The 16,846-nt window shown below is 38.7% G+C and overlaps 1 protein-coding gene across 23 annotated transcripts in view; it reads left to right on the forward strand.

Annotated features, from left to right (window-relative positions):
* The first annotated feature begins 3,463 nt into the window (after window positions 1-3,463).
* Window positions 3,464-16,846, forward strand: part of LOC138195467 (neurexin-1a) — a 245,336-nt gene continuing 231,953 nt past the window's right edge. For 18 of the 23 annotated variants that reach the window (XM_069144903.1, XM_069144906.1, XM_069144909.1 and 15 more), the window contains exons 1-2: window positions 3,465-3,646; window positions 5,132-6,488. In XM_069144903.1, coding sequence (XP_069001004.1) covers window positions 5,777-6,488 — 712 coding nt within the window. In that variant the 5' untranslated portion in view covers window positions 3,465-3,646; window positions 5,132-5,776. Of the gene's footprint in view, window positions 3,647-3,916; window positions 3,935-5,131; window positions 6,489-16,846 lie in introns of those variants that run through there. The other 5 variants (XM_069144917.1, XM_069144919.1, XM_069144920.1 and 2 more) reach the window with 2 other exon arrangements.

Consider the following 16,846-nt stretch of genomic DNA (forward strand, 5'->3'; position numbering starts at 1 on the left):
ACTTTTGCCTTTTTTTGGTATTCCAATGGGCAAAAATTGTGAATAGCACCTGGTGGCTGGAACTACTTTTGGTATCTCCTTTGTCGAAGTTCAAGGAAAGTTAAACTGATACTAAATGGCGTCATGAAAACACTGCAGACTATTCATTGGTGAGAGAGAATCGTCACAATCCCTGCTTCACTGCCTGCACGTCACGGCACATCCTGCTATTGTTAACTAGCAAAGATACCATAGCGGGCTGGGCACAGTTATTTTTATTCACTAGAATACTAAATTAATGGCAACCCACAAAACCATTCTGTCGTCAATTGAGGCGGTGCAGACTTTCCTCTGTTTGGATGTTGAAAAAACGACTCAAGCGAGCGTGTGCATCGCGATGATTATGTTTTGGTTTAAGCAGCGTTGCTTGGCTATCTGCAGTGAAAACAAAATCCAGAAAAACATCTGGTACCCAAAACGAATAGAGTTGAGTAGAATAGAGCCTGTACCTGCAAAGGAAAAGGAGGAATATATTTTTATTGGACAGTACCTGCGACAGGTGTACCGTAGTTAATGTCATGACATGGTCAGTTTGGTTAAGTTCAGGCACCAAAGCTACTTCGGCTCAGGAAAAACATTATGTCACTTAAAAACATAATGTACACAAACGTATGCGTAACTTTGAAAAAGTAAACATTGATTTTAACTGCATTTAAGTGCATTTTTCAAATCTGAATTCAAGTCTGAGAAGTATGTTACATTTCAAAACCTTTTTTTTTCTGAGATCCAGTTACATTAAAACAGAGAGAAGGAGACGAATGGGAAGATCAACAAAAAAATTACAGCTTAGTCTGCAACTAAAAACAGTTACCAATTAAACTTTTTTATAAAAATGAATGTGTTGGATTTTTTTTTTTTCAGTGTTGGATTAATTTGTGGATTGCTTTGGAAAGTGAGAGTTTATTAATGTGTGAACAAAAAGCTGCCTTATCTTATCCTGGAATGAACCCAGAAAGCTTAGACCTCCATTAATCTTGAATGCACTATCTCTCTCTTCTCCTCAATCTGTCATCATAGTGACACAAGCGATGCTGTAACCTCAGAAATTTAAAAAATGCTTTGTTTTGTTTTGTTTTGTTGGGTCCTGCAGTATCTCACCCTTCCAAAAGACAGAGTTGTATTCGTTTTCTCCTAAACTTGATGGAATATGACGGGGAGGAGGTTTACTAAAAAATAAGCACAGTGGCACCAATGTAGTGATATGAACCCACTTTGGGGTTTTGTAACATTTTCTTTTACATGTTTACACTACTGTAACTTAAAATTTCCAAGTTTATTAATGTTAGAAACTGCAAAATCAGCGCACAACAAAAACCAACAAGCTATAATTATTGCCAAATTAAGTTTTAAGGATTTATGACAGCATTAATATTTTAGTATTTTAGACCAAAGGAATAAAATCATGAGAAACTATTTCTGAATTTTGTGCTGAAATGTAACACTCCTCACTGCATATGCAAGAAGACGAGTACAAGGTTGAGCATATATTGTACAGCATGTTGACTTTTTGAACCAAACATCTCACTACTAAGTTTCAAGTGACTCACTTCAACTCCTTTGGTACACAGAAAAACTGTGCCTTAAAACAAAACTAAAAAAAATACTTAAAATGGATAAAGATAGTTTTGATATTTTCAGATGAAACGTGCCATGGCAACAATGCAATCTGCTCACCTCGCTTGCCTTTCATGTTTTTTGTGTGCAAGGCTGCTGGTCACATGAAACACACGAGACAGCTTCTCGATGCTGAATTGAAAGACTGATTGCACCACAATTGCACCAGACATGAGCCTCGAGATTGTGGTGCGTCGCCTGACTTGTGTGGATGAAACACGCATCAGGCATGCTTAGATTTGTTTGGATAAAACTTAGATTCATTTATAATGTGCACATGAAATTTCTGTCAAGTGGCTGAATATATATGTTTAGCTCATAGTGTGAATTAATTTGTCCTACGCAAAATTAGGTGCAATGTTTAAATAATTTTATGGTGAAAAATATTTTTTTTTTTTTTTAATAGCAGCCAATGACAAATGTGGATGTTTGAGTGATAGCTGGAATAAAATGCAGAATGCATGAGCCAGGCGTGCTACTATTTAAGGTCATGAGGAAAAGGTGGGCTGTAGATTTAGTGGTCAGCACAATGTTCATTAGATGGACAAGGGCAAATACCCCAGACAGGCCCATTACCAAAATAACACCTGCAGTATGCTCTTTGTACTATCCTAATGTAGAATAAGCAGCGTCAGTGCCTTTAAGTTGTTGTAAAATATATTTCAGAAAGTTTCAGTTGCTTGAACTACAAGAAAAAAACATTACACTCTGATCGTGACTGTAAGATATCAAAACATACCTGCTTGTTAAAGTCACAGAAATCAACATAAAAACTTTTCCAAGTCATTTGTTTGTTCCCCCGATTCATAAGGCGTCACTTGAAGATAATGCTCCAGAAAACGACCTTCCCTTTACAGCCCAAACAGAGCATATGCCAGCACTATATGAGGTCCTTTTACCTTTGTGTTTCCTGTCACTGAGCAGCTCTTTCATTCTTCAAGCTCTAAGTGCCCTGTTCAAGGACACTTCGCTGATGCACTGATCTACTGTTCCGTTTAATCACTCACATTCCCACCTTTTACACACAGAGCTGTATGGATTACTAGCAGTCTCCCAGTGACTATCCCTTTTGTCTCAGTCTATTAATGAGTCCAACCATGAAATAGTTACTTGAAGGACCGTTTATGTACGCAATTAGAAGTTCAGTGGTGTCAATATTTACAGTTGCCGACTCGACATTCATTGGGCTATTATATACGAGTACTATTGGATTAATATAACTGCTGTCATTGTGAAAGCAAACACCGATTAGAAGAAAACGTTGTCCCAGCAACACACACATATAAAAAAAACAACACATTTTTAAGTTTGAAAGGTAAGATAAATGCTTAGTTTACTCTGAATGTACTGTATATTCGATATGGTTATTCCCATTATACTAATCCTAAAGAACATGATAAATGATAAACTTTACTATAAAACATAGTACTTGACAAAGAGGCATCAATTAACTGGATCTCACTGAACTGAGAACTCTCTGTTGGCTGTTTTTAATGCTCTTTTAATTTGTTTAAGTGCGTTTTTTTCTGCAGCAATAATTCACCAGAATCGAATTTTAACATTATATTGTACACATAGGGGAATAGAAGCTCTTCTTTTTTGCTTTGAAGACGACAGACTCTGGCGTTCTTTGGCGCAATCATTTAATCAATGGGACCAGTTTTTACCAGTCCCTCTCTCCAAAGTTGCCTGTGCCATAAATGCCCGTGGATGGATGCTTATGTAGGCAGAGGCGCTGTTCAAGGTACTGCATTCAGCCCCTCCCCGGTAGACATCACGGAGAGACACGTGATACGCTCTGTCTGTGGCTCCTGACAGTCGCTGGATGAGCTCAACAGGGAAACCAGATTGCACCTTCTCTTCCTCAGATAACTGGATTTTCGCCCCGCGCTCCGCACTGAACTCCATCCGGCGGTTTCATGTTCTCTTTAGTTGTGTGTGTTTTTTTTTGTTTTCATATCGGGAGACTCACTCGGAGGACAGAATATTTAAGGTAATTATTTTACCACTGAGCCTGTAAGGTTAGTGGAGTTAGAGTGAAAGTGGACCCATCTCCCTTTCTCTTTCTGTCTTTCTCTGGCTGATGCTGTGATTCACTTGAAAGCAGATCTTGATGTGAAGGTCTCGCCAAAGAGGATTTGAGGCTCACAAACAGACCGAAAATATGGACAGTGGTGCTTTACAGGAGCTCAGTCTGCGGTGCTTTGTATGAAATCGCATCTCGTCTTTCTCCTGTGATAACTATTTAGGGTCCCGTAGAAGTAAAGGTGTACTCGCAAAGGTAAAACAAAATAATAATAAAAAAAATTACGTCTTATCTTGTTTTATTCAAGGAATTTTATAGTAGTGAGTGACTGATAAAATACCGCAGATACGGGCATGAAACAACACTCTAATCATTGTGCGTCCTTTACAGCTGTCATCCCGGATAAAATGTTGAGGTATGGGGCATATTATTGATGAGATGATGGCGAAAATAGGACTGCTGTGCCGTTTCGGCAAAATGCGCGTAACGCAAATTTCTGGTGAGGATTAGTTAAAAGCATCATTTGAATGCCTTCCTGCTATTCATCTCGTTTGCAGTTTCTTTGAGAGGATGTTTCAGTCCGTGTAAACTGCAAAGTAAACCCGATACACCCCGTGTAGCGGTACATTTTTTAAATTTTGTTTTGCCTTCTTTGAAATGCAAACTAAATGCGGAGATTTGAAAGCGAGTTTTTATATTTTAGGTGTTTTTTGTTTTCTTCAGAGGAAAAGCAGTATCCGTCTCACGTAGTCCCAGTGACATATCGTGAGGGAGCTGTTATTCCGAGGAGTGGATATTTATTTCGGTGTCTGATTGAGACCCAGTGGCAGCCCGACTGGTTCGTCTTACACAAACCTACCATTGTGAATCAAATGACGCACTTTTTCTCATCAACTGAGGGCAGGCCAGTGATGTAGCCCTACTGTATATCGGAATGCTGCTGATAATGCGGTTGCAGAAGTTGTAACGCGTTTGTAAGCAAAAGTAAATGTCCTTAAAAAAATAATACCGTTTATAAATCGGCTGAGTTGAAATGTTTTCAGGTTTCTGGTTGCAATTAATGATGCGCTCTTTTGAGATCAAAAATAATAATGAATTGATCGTTTCTTTTCTTACATTGCATGATTATGTGCACGTTGTTTTTCACCGTGGAAGGACTGCATGTTAAAACGATATTGAAACAGCACTCGGCCGCTGAGATCAAGTAAAGTGTGGATTCAGTGATAGTGATTGTTTGCTTCCTGGAAAGCCCTAGTGATCTTAATCTAATGACATGGCTTGCGTTTGTTGTAACAAAGGCCTCTCTGGATATAAGTGCCTAACTGGCTGCGCTTCTGCTTTAATCTTAGCATTAATTTAGACTTTTGATCAAGGCTTTGGCCAAAGTGGATTTGGAAATGGATACGGTGAAAACACTGATGCTGTATTAAATTTGCTTTTTTTTTGTTGCAGAGAGCTTTGAGACTGAGGGGACTGCCTTGACAGACAGACGGCTTCTTTTGCTGAGCTTATCAGCCAACGTGGCTCCATATGGCATTATTTCCTCTTTGCTACAGAGGACGCAGGGTTGAAAAGCCCTGAGCAAGGCTTCCAGTTACCCGCCAAAGAATGTTGGCATGAACATGAAGATTAAAGCTGCCATTTCAACTCAAGTGAAAGCGTGCACACACTAACTGGCACCAGAAGGGACTGTTCCATAATTACATAAATTAGACCGAGTGTGCCCAGTGGATATTTGAATCTCTGTCACTTTGCTCTAAATAGCCATGGCAGAGAGGACCTTTAAACAGTTCAAACTATTTTGGCGGGAACAGTGAGAGGTTTGGCCAGTGGCCTGGACAGCGTGAGGTAATGGTGTTTGCTCCAGGAAACAAGTGTTGGCCAAGCCACCTCATATGCAAATGCATTATAACATTTAAACTTTTGAGTTACAATGCATCAGGTCACTCTTGTTTATCCATGTAGACAGTCAGTTACATGCCAGTCTACTCTCTCACGGTCAAAGCAACTTACGTTTCTGCTTAAGCAAAGGATCTTATAAGTAAATTCAACCCCATCAGTCCCTCTGTAGAAATTTACAGAATTTTTGATCACACAATGGTTTTACAAAAGCCACACGGTGCCCATATCATATGGGTTGGGCTGCTCTTTTGCTGCTTTGTAGAAATAGGCACTTGTTTAGAATTCACCGGTGCTGAGGGACAGTGGGCTAGATTTCCAGTGTGGAATGCATGTTGTGAAAGTGAAATGAGCTTCAACATGAAAACAAAGAGCTCTCATGGGCTGCTAGTTTACTTCGATGATGAGGGATTTTGTGACTTTTTAGAACTTCTCATAATGAACGGTAAACTCAGCCTCCGCTTCTCGATCTTCTGTGCCGAGCCTGCCACCGTCGTGTCTGACACGGCGGTCAACGACAGCCAGTGGCACACGGTCACGATAAGAAGAAACTTTAAGAACACAACCCTGATGGTGGACAGTGAGATAAAGTGGGTCGAGGTGAAGTCCAAAAGACGGGATATGACTGTTTTCAGCCAATTGTTTGTTGGTGGAATACCACCGGAATTACGATCCGTGGCGTTGCGACTGACATCGGCTGCGGTCAAGGATCAGCTGCCTTTCACTGGATGGATAACGGACATAAAGGTCAACAACACGGAGTCCTTAATGATCAACAGTGACGGAGTCTTAACTAACCTCTGCGGTACAGCCAACATGTGCTTAAATGGGGGAGTCTGCAGTTTAATTAACAACGAACCAACATGTGACTGCTCCCGCACTGGCTTCCAAGGAAAGGACTGCAGTGAAGGTAAGACATGGATTCAGTTTGAACCATTCATTCAGTACATTCAACTTGTCTTTGGTAGCCATTTTGAGTTAACATGAATTTATTTGACAAATTCAAGTACCCTATTATAATTATCACCAGTCTTAAAGTAATGCATTCATTTCCTCTATTTGGCTAAAGCCACATGTTTTTCTTAGCCTTACGATGTGTGCCATCGATCTGCAACTCAGTTGTTTGTAAAGAGTGAACATCCTGCAAGGCCTCATTAGCAAAACATGCAGGTGTTCTCCATCCCCTAAGGTGCCTTCCATCCTTTTCAAATAGGTCTGTGGGGATTGGTTGACCTATGAAACATCTCCAATGGCTTACCTCAAATGGAGTAGGAGTAATCATCAACGAGTCAGATGGAGTAAACATGAGTGATATCATTGGCTTCATACAGTGTAAAATCCTCCAATGGATTAGTGTGGCTGGCAACAGAAGAGAAGCCAAATATTAACAGGGTGAGGTTTTTGTATCAGTCACCAGCGATGACAGCGTCCTTATTAATACAGTGATACTTTGAGATGGCTATCAAGCACACAGAATTATAATTTCTTGTTATCATACCGTTTCCTTAAAAAAAAAAAAAAAAAAAAAAAAAAAAAAAAAATCAAACTATCAACAACAAAAAAAGCACAACAGTATATCATGACTTAGCCTCGGCTTCTACCATAACTGTGTGCTTAATTGATTTAAGAATTTCCAGCTGCGAAAACATCAGCAGTGTTATGAAGGAGCAGTTCAGTACACAGAGAAAACACGAGTGTCTTTGAGGTAGTAAGAATAGCATCCCTTCATCCTGGCCTAACACTGCAGTCATAATATCAGGATCTGGTTTAGTTGGTGTTGCGTGTAAGGAGAATGTATCAGTATTCAGGGTATTCAGCGCTGTGCTTCCCACAGGTTGGCAGCGTATTGCTGTGGTGGGGAGAAGTGGGTTTGTTGGTCGGGCGATGGGGGAGGGGTGTGAGGTTATGCGGGTTATTTGTTTCAATTTATTTTCCCTGCTTATTAAAATGCTGATGGTCTTTGAGGCTGTTGTTGGCCATATATAGTTTACATTTCACTCCATAATATTTGTGTATTTTTATTCAAGCACAGAAATCTTTTAAAACAATAAGCTCATTATGCCAGCACTGGATGGGTTACTATTGTAGCATAAGATATTCCTATCTAATGGCCATTTGTTATTGTGGCAAATATGCAGCACCACTAATTAAAATGTCCTCTACATACGACATTGTTCTGTTTAAACTATGTTTTATTTTCAGCTCTATTCAGGTTTTGTTGATGGTGCTTATACAACAGGAAGGAGTGTAGGGTCTTTTACCAACCTCATGCACTGTGACAAAATGAGTGATTGTTGCTGTAGGTCACTAACAGGCTCTCAGCGTTGGGCAGCTTTAAGCATTTGTTTATTTAAACTACTCCACAGTAGTGAGAAATAGCAGGCTGGATTGCCACACTACATCAAAGCGGCATGAGTAAATCCAGATAAAAAATTAACTGTGGCAGTAACTACACTTGGACATGTCACTTAAATGGTCTTATTGTTCTCTGTAGAGCAGACTCTCTACAGTCTATAATCACAAGTCTTTCACTATTATTGTAGGAACCTACTGTTTAAAATTTGAGGTATTATTGTTAATGACATTTCAGCACATTGGAGGGATTTTTGTGTTTAAAGTTAATTCAGCAACAACTATCGAACAAATCTCTCCACATGGAAGCATCTGTCTATGGCATTTTGCATTTACGTTCAATAAATAAAACACTTACTACATTTGTTAATTACTCTCTTGACATTAGAGTCAACAAGAGTTTCTGAGAATTCACAAGAGCAGCCTTCGCTTTTTATTTTATTCTCTAAATTGGAGAGAAGGAAGTCGTTCCAGTATAAAGGAGTAAAAATCTAAACATGAAATCATTGTATGAGAAGACTCTGTCTTCTTTGATACTTAGTAATCTTGTGACATTTTTTTCAGGATATTCACCGTGATGAAAGGTCTGTCCTAGGAGAGCGGTGATCCTCTTGTATAAAATGTAAAAGCAACGACTTATTCTTGTTGTTAACATCTTAACAACATAATATTATCCACGTTTTTTTTTTTACCAACATTCACCAAGATAAATCATAAAGTAGGACTTAGTGTTCTGCCTTCTTACTATATCTAAGTTCAACTTTAATGTTATAATGAGATTAGTTTGATTATAGTCCCATGCAAATATAAGGTTGCATCATACAGGACAAACCTGACACTCTGAAAGAGATACATTAAATGTAAAATTTCAGAATAAGTGTAAATACAAATCACTAAATAAAAAAAAAAATAAAAAATAGAGGTTTAAATGAATATACAAGTACAAATTATCAAACCCCCTGATACTATTACAGTATAAACACTTTAGATAAAGCTTTAACCTGATTCATCAAGTTCATTTAAAATATTCCTGTATTCAAGGTTATGTTTAGGAACACCTCTAGATTAAATGATGCCTTGAAAACTCTGGTTTGTGCTGTTATATTGTATATCTAAATATTCCTTTGGTCTCTCTCTCTCTCTCTCTCTCTCTCTCTCTCTCTCTCTCTCTCTCTCTCTCTCTCTCTCTCTCTCTCTCTCTCTCTCTGTGTGTGTGTGTGTGTGTGTGTGTGTGTGTGTGTGTGTGTGTGTATATGTGTCATTAGTCAAGAAATCAGTAGAGGAAGATTATAATTTTCACACGAGGGTGGCGACTGATGTTAATAGTTTTATACCCATGAAAAAACTAATTGGTTATTTTATTGCAGTGTGAAGATGGGTGACGTAAAATATATTGTTTTGTGCTGGATGAGCAGACATCGTGTAAAGAGGTCCATGTAACGACCACGGAAATGGTGACCAGAGCCATTATAGTGATAAGATTAAAGATACTGTATGTTAAATAAAAAAATCTTTAGAAATTATGCTGTGTCTAAACACACACACACACACACACACACACACACACACACACACACACACACACACACACACACACACACACACACACACACACACGTAGGGGCGTTGAATCTGAAGTTTGATGGGATGAACCTAGTCCGATATGCGTGTCCATATCTTAGAGATCTGCTCGTTCTAATTTTAACCTTGCTGCAGTGACAGTGATAAAGGAGTCACTTTTTCCAATTTTAGGGGTTGTCCTGAAAAGGGAAGCTCATTTTCAATTCTCAAGATGGCCGGTAACTAAGAGAGCATCATCTTAGACTCATTCTGAAGGTTTATACTCACTGCTCACTTATTATACACAGTATATCACACACATATCTATATATATATATATATATAAGTACAACTACAGCTGACTGTACTTAAGTCATTAGATCCTCAAGGTTACAACACAGAAGCAAGAAAAGGAAATAAGAAATCTACCTGTCGAGGTGTCTGCTGCTGTAATGAAATATCCACGCAGAGATCCAGTCACAGTCAGGTGAATGTTTAAACACAACATACAACCTAATTAGTAAACATTTTTTGTAGAAAGTTGTTTTTGTTGAACGTGAACACTGACTACTCATCATCAGACATAAACCACAATTGATGATTAATTTGATCTGTTTCCCTTGCCGCACAACAAATTTTGCTCCTTGGCTGCAAAATGATTCACAGTGTCCAGTTAGTTGCTAACTTTGTTTGCTGTTTGTTGCCCAGTAGGTATAGTGGGCTCATCATAGCTTTCATGCTAAAAACAGTTGCCTGCTGCTGTTGAAATGAACACAAAGTTGTGCTCTTCAAAATCAAAACAACATGCTAAAAGATGCTAAAAGTCCCACAGACGTGAGGACAACTGAATAGATGGTTTATATATCTTTAGATTTGTCTCTATAAGCAACTCTTTTCAGCGTATGCATAGTCATTTGATGCACTGTTATTATATAAATATAGTTTTATGCAGCTTTAAATCTCTCTAGACAAAGTCAGATTGCAAAATTTGAGTTGCACAGAACAGATGGAAAACACAGGGGCCTCCTGAATTTACTAAAATACGATTAGATGAATAAAGACTGACTAGAGACCTGTTCTAATGCAAAAATGGGAATGTTTGGCCTTGGTGTATAACATTATTCTGCCTGTGGGTCTGTTAAAAACAACAACAAAAAAGACAGAACAACAAAGGAAAAACACCAAACCTGTTTCTTTTGCCTTCCAAGTCTTAAATAGCAAAAATGGGGAATTGTTTTGCCTTAAAAATTACATATCTTCACATTTAATTAATTTATCCAAACCATTGTTATTCCCTGCTGAAATTGATATCGATCTCTATTTTTTCTGTTAGCCATGTTTTTAAGCAACTTTGGATCTGTCACCAGACCTAAAAAAACATGGTAATACTAACTCCAGTGATGAAAGACTGGTAGCCCTTTAGATTAAACTCCCACCGCTGCCATCCATACTGAAACTGAATGAACTCATCGTCGTTACAACTGAATGAAAGAATCCACCAAACCGTAACTTTGACAAATGATTCTAGCAGGTACAGAGGTTGTTTTACACCCAAAGGTAATGCAGGTGCTTGCTTTGTTGCCTTCTTGCAATCCTGAGCTTTGCTGAGGAAGTAAGCAACAAAAAAAGAGTAGCACAAAACATCCGTGCACAATTATATCGACCTTCAATTTAAAACAGAATACTGATGAAATTGTTGTAGCCAGGACACCTCAAATAAATTGTCTTACCACAGTCAACATCAAGTATTTAAGAGTAAAAGCCTAATGAAATTGTAACACCTCCAGAGCCAAAGTAATATAGACGTGTCGTCTCACCTTCTGTGTGTTCACCTACAATGTCCATCCATTGATTCAACTCTAAAGTACATTGAAGTTTAAAATTGATCCTTCCATTAAATAATTTAAAAGCTGTTGTCTCACTTTGATCAGATGAGGGATTAGAGGATTTACCACCAAACCTGTCAACTCTCCCCTGTCCAACCAAAAGCTTGCACATTACATGACCTCTCACACGCACACATCACACATACACACACACACAAATCCCTGTGATCGGTTAAAACAATTATTTAAATGCACTGTTCGATGGTCAGTAAGTTCCTGGAATCTGTCCTTTTGTTTCTCATTAAAGAAATAACATAGATGCATTGCACAGCTCCATATTTTATCCTGCTAAAATAGAACGATGTTGTTTATTTCATCATACATTAGCCAACCATAAAGCACCCCAGGTAGAAAAAAAAAAGGAAAGAAAAAAAAAGTAGGGCAAACCCCAACCAAGATTGCGCTACAATTTATTTATCATTTTGTGTATTACTGTGCGTAATTCAAAGGATAACCGACTTTGTGTGAATATAGTAAATAACTGTGATTGGTTTGCACTTTAATTTTAGGATTTTAGCTGATAGCGTATCTTCTAGGTCCTTGTGAAGATTTAGTTAAACATCCCTCAAAGTAATGTCACATAACTTAAGCACCTTTAGTAAGCTGCTAAGACATGATGACACAGTACCAAAAATGACTGTAGCCTACAGTAAGTGAAATTATGTCATGCCAATTTTCACATTTGAGTCATCATCAGCTGTGAAAATGTTAATTCACTGAAACAACAGCGTCACAACAGATTTGTGCCTCGCTGCGTTATTAAGGGGGGAATGTACTGCAGCTAACTGCATGCAGGAGACACACTGTTCACATGGGCTCATGCACAACAAGGTTTTTTTTTTATCATGCCTCAATATCCGTGGATGTTTTTCCACAATGAATTTGACTTTTGATTATTAGTATTTTATAATTAACAAACTGAGCAACCTTTCTTAAATATCTTCTAACAGATAGATTTGAACCTAATCTTACTCTGTCACAGTTTTGTATACAAACTGAAAAACAGCTCAAGGTTACTAGTGTTTATTAGATTTACTATTATTGCTTGGTTGAATCAGGCTGCTGCTTGAATTTCACGTGATCCTACATTGTAAAAACTTTGTGTATCACTTGTCCCATTAATGTTTGTCATGAAACTGGTTCCTTGACTTACACACATTATTTTGAATCATGGCGATTGGATTGTTGAGTAAGATATCCTGCAGGTGAAGATTTAAATGTGATGACTGTCACCCCTTGACCACATTGGAGGTTGTGTTTTACATTATCTATCTCCTGCTTTAACATCACTTGGTATAAGCTCTTGTAGAACAAGTTTTGAATTGAGCGGGTTGAATTAGTGCTTAAAAGAGATGCTTTGGAACAGTTTGGTACTGTTGCTACAGTCCTCATGTAATTACTGTTTTTGCTACTTTGCTTAGCCTGATTGAACTGGTGAATAATAAGTCAATATGGTGTAGTTGTTAGCAGAGAGTTGACTCATTCAGCAGACACTAAGCAGCGTTCGGGTTCATTTAGAGTTGTGTTCAATGAATATCAGTACAATTCGCATCCCCTTTTTTCTGTTTGTCCTGAGGGAAAGCTCTTTAGCAGTCAAATCAGCTGTGTTCACCAGGTAATCTCTCTGCAGTGACAGTGAAACAAAACAGGACATTTGTGAACCATAAAACTCCAACAATGAGCTGAGAGATGCTGAATGGGGATTTAGGAGATGAGTGAGAATTCTTTATGGGTCTGTTACTGGGTCTGAAATACAGACAGTTTCCTGGTGCTAAACAATATTTTGGGCTAACAATTTGGCTATCCTGACTATTGCAGGGCCTCTGAGGCTTCAAGTATCACAGCAGCTGTGCAGGGCAGCTTCTGAACACTGCATTATTTGTTTCTGCATGAATAAGCCAATCCATTCAAAGTGAAATTTCTGTTTGGTTTCCACTCTGGCTTTGTGCCCCAAGTCAGCACTACACATTTTGAGCCAAGCTCTATCCCCTAGGAAAACTTGACACACTGAAAGCAACAATAGAGTGGAAAAGTGGGTACGGTTATATTCGATGGCTGCAAGACTGACCTGAATCTGGTGAAAAAGTGTCCATTTAACAACTTCAAAAGATGAATCAGGGAGACCCAAAGATTGCAGGTGCAGGAAATATATTGTGACTAATATTATTCTGATCCCTTTGCTGCTTCGGGCACTGATAAAATTTGGTTTGTTCCAAGGATGGTATTACTACTATATTAAAGTAATACCATCTTTGAAACAAACCAAATTTTATATTTATATATATATATGGTGATTTTAAATCAATCAAGTTTGGGAATTTGTATGAACTTTGAATATACAAGAACAGTGACTCATGAACATATGTGTGCAGACAGTTGCGTAGGAGAATTTATGATGAGTCGAAGTAGCATAAATAATCAGCTTAAAACTTAAAAAGCATGCAAAAGTGCACAATACATTTGATGCATTCAATAAGAAGCTTGTGTTTGACATTTGAAAAGCAATACTGTAATTTTCAGTTGATATATATGTACAGCTCCATCAGAATATTTGATTAAAGCAGTCAGTAGCTTTCCTCAGGTTCACGTATATAAATTGAACTGCTTTGAGTGGAAAGGAAGATGCATTCTTAACTTGAAAGATTGCTCCTTTTCAGGCCTGTCTGTCATTGTATGAGTGGAAGCCATGTGACCATACTGTATCTCTGAAAGTGTCAGTCTGTCGAGAGGCCTCCCGCAGCTTCACTCAGACAAAAGCAGATTAAGAGTATACTGCTGTCTCTGAGTCCAAAGACAGATATTGGGATCAAAAGATTAGAGGGATTTTCCCAGAGGATTTTTGCCTTGTTTAAATACATTTGCTCCTGACTGTCAAAGGGTGTTTGTGAAATTCTTTGACACCAAACTCCGCCTTTAACGGGATTCGTCCCACAGCACAAATAAACACATCCATGTCTCACACACACACACACACACACACACACACACACACACACACACACACACACACACACACACACACACACACACACACACACACACACACACACACACACACACACACACACACATTAAACTGAGCTATACAGTATGTTTCCTATTGGAGCATGCTAAACTGGCATATGGAGCTTACAGTATATCATGAGACACATAATTCATGTATTGAATGCTGTTAAATTTAAACCATTGCCATGAATATGTCATGTATGAGACCTGGCAGAATTTTGGCATTAAAACGAGTCGGAGAAGACGCACTCATTCCAACACCAGTGTTTTGTGTAAAATAATATTTTAATTTGCATAATTGCAGGGTGTTTCCTCTGCAATCTGGATGGTTTGATCTCCCTCACACAAATACAGAAAAAAATAAAAATATATATCGATGCAGAACTCTGTAAATTCCAGGCTGTGGGTGATATTTTCACTTTGAACTGAAGTTACTTTTGATGCTGCCGGTTGGGTGGCGTCAGTCACGAGTCGGCTGAAATACTAAAAACAAGTCGAAAGTGCACTGCCATCATTTGAAAGCTGTCATGCTAATGATAGAGCGTTCTCAGGAACATCTTTCGTGAGTTTGTGAGTAAAGATTGCCCAAAATAAACCTGACTTCTACACTTCTGAGTCTAGGTTATTTGTAACAAGAATGTCGACCTAATCTTTATATAATGTATATGAGAAAGAAAACATGACAAAATCTTTACCCTTTATATAGATTGGGAATTCAATGAGAAGAGGTTTCAGCCAATATAGATTATTGGTTGCAGCTTCACTTGGGACTTTTTCTTACAGTCTGTCTTTTTTGTCACTTATAATAGAAGAGGATGTAGCTTACTGTTAACAGTACTTAGGGCTTAGCTGTATTTAATGCTCTGTGTGCTTTATTAATGTATTTTTTGACTTCAGCTCAAGAGCCACTCTTCAGATAAGGATTTGTCACACGTCAACAGTGGTAGCTGTTAAGTTTCCTTAAGCAACTGCTGTGCACATTTTGCAGAAAAATGTGCTTTGTGAACACTGGCGTACACTGCTTCAACATGAAGCTCTGAGCTCTGTCACAATAGATGACGAATATGTTGAGCCCATACTTACAAACTTGCAGTTTAGATTGATTTCTTAATTCCTCCGTCAGGCCCAATGCACCCACATCACAAAAAAGATTGACTCCACATCTGTAATACTATCCTGGATATCGTCAATCCAGGGATTAAGGTTATTAGAACTTCGGTATAAGCTGCTCTGATTATCCTGTGGATCATTCCAACCCACAAGATGTAAAAGAATGGAGAGGTCTTCAGCACATCTGCTCCCACAATCCTCTCTGTTTGGTCTGCCTCTTTGGAAATATCTGGATTGGACTATATCGTCCACACACCATCTGTCCTGAGGACCTGAGAGTAGCTGTATCATGAGATTAAATCATAAACACTCACACTGTTTGAGTATATTTATTGTTAATCAAATGTGCATATGTGCATCATTTTTCCATAAGAAAATGACATATGTCATCACAATTTTACTGCTTAGCTTTCAAAAAAAAAAAAAAATAGTTACGAAATCCTCTTAATTCACTATCTGTCAGAGAGTTCGATAAGAAAATTGTTATCACTCTCATATCTGTCCATTACAGCAACGGTAACAGCCAGCAGCTACGTAGCTTAGTTTAGCACAGACAACTAGCCTGGCTCAGTCTAAAGTAAAAAGGGAGAACTCTTTGTTAGCCTGCAGGTCGTTTGAGGCCTTCAAACAGGGTTGTAACCACCAGTATTATTTTAGGCATCAGCAGCTAAGCTAGCCAACTTGTTGTGGTGTCATGATGACATCTCTGTATGTTAGTTTTTACTCTGCAGGAATGTGCATCTCCAGGGTTATTGGACGCTGCCCCGTTTTGATGAACCCGGTGTCAGTCGGGTGATTCCACAAGAGGCTGATTGGACGAGCGTATTGCCCTGAAAGCCTACATTTGGCACCGTTGACCGACTCGGCCAGCGAGAGTCAAAATTAGCAAGTGTACAAATATCCGCTGCTGTGGGAACTATCAGTTTCCATCGGAGTGGCCGGTCAATCTTTCTCTCCGCTCCCACTGTTGCTTGAGGAGGATAATGGGGGAGACGGTGAGCCACTAGCACTCCTCTGGCAGAAAAAAGGCATTAGGTTTGGGTGGTGATCCTAAGAGATAAGTCCTCACTTTTACTCATTACTCTTGATTTGGTCAAAATTGTAATTTAACAACAAATCGATCCACTGGTGGTTCTGACCTTTGTTGCAAGGCTTCTACATTTTCTGTTAAAACGCCTCTGTGACAAGGGTTTTCCTGCTTCTATTTTTCCTTTCAATGACTGCGCAATGGGCTGGTGACGGATTCAGTGCTTCCCTTTGCTCTTTGTTATTGGATGCGAATCATGATGATGGTATTAGTACAGTCTGATTAATAACAATGAGTTATTTTAGAAAGTGTTATGTAGAAAATGCA

The sequence above is a fragment of the Embiotoca jacksoni genome, unplaced genomic scaffold (genome assembly GCF_022577435.1).
Source record: "Embiotoca jacksoni isolate LCO1_2020_lvr unplaced genomic scaffold, fEmbJac1.0.p SCAF_12, whole genome shotgun sequence".
In the NCBI taxonomy this organism is placed as follows: Eukaryota; Metazoa; Chordata; class Actinopteri; family Embiotocidae; genus Embiotoca; species Embiotoca jacksoni.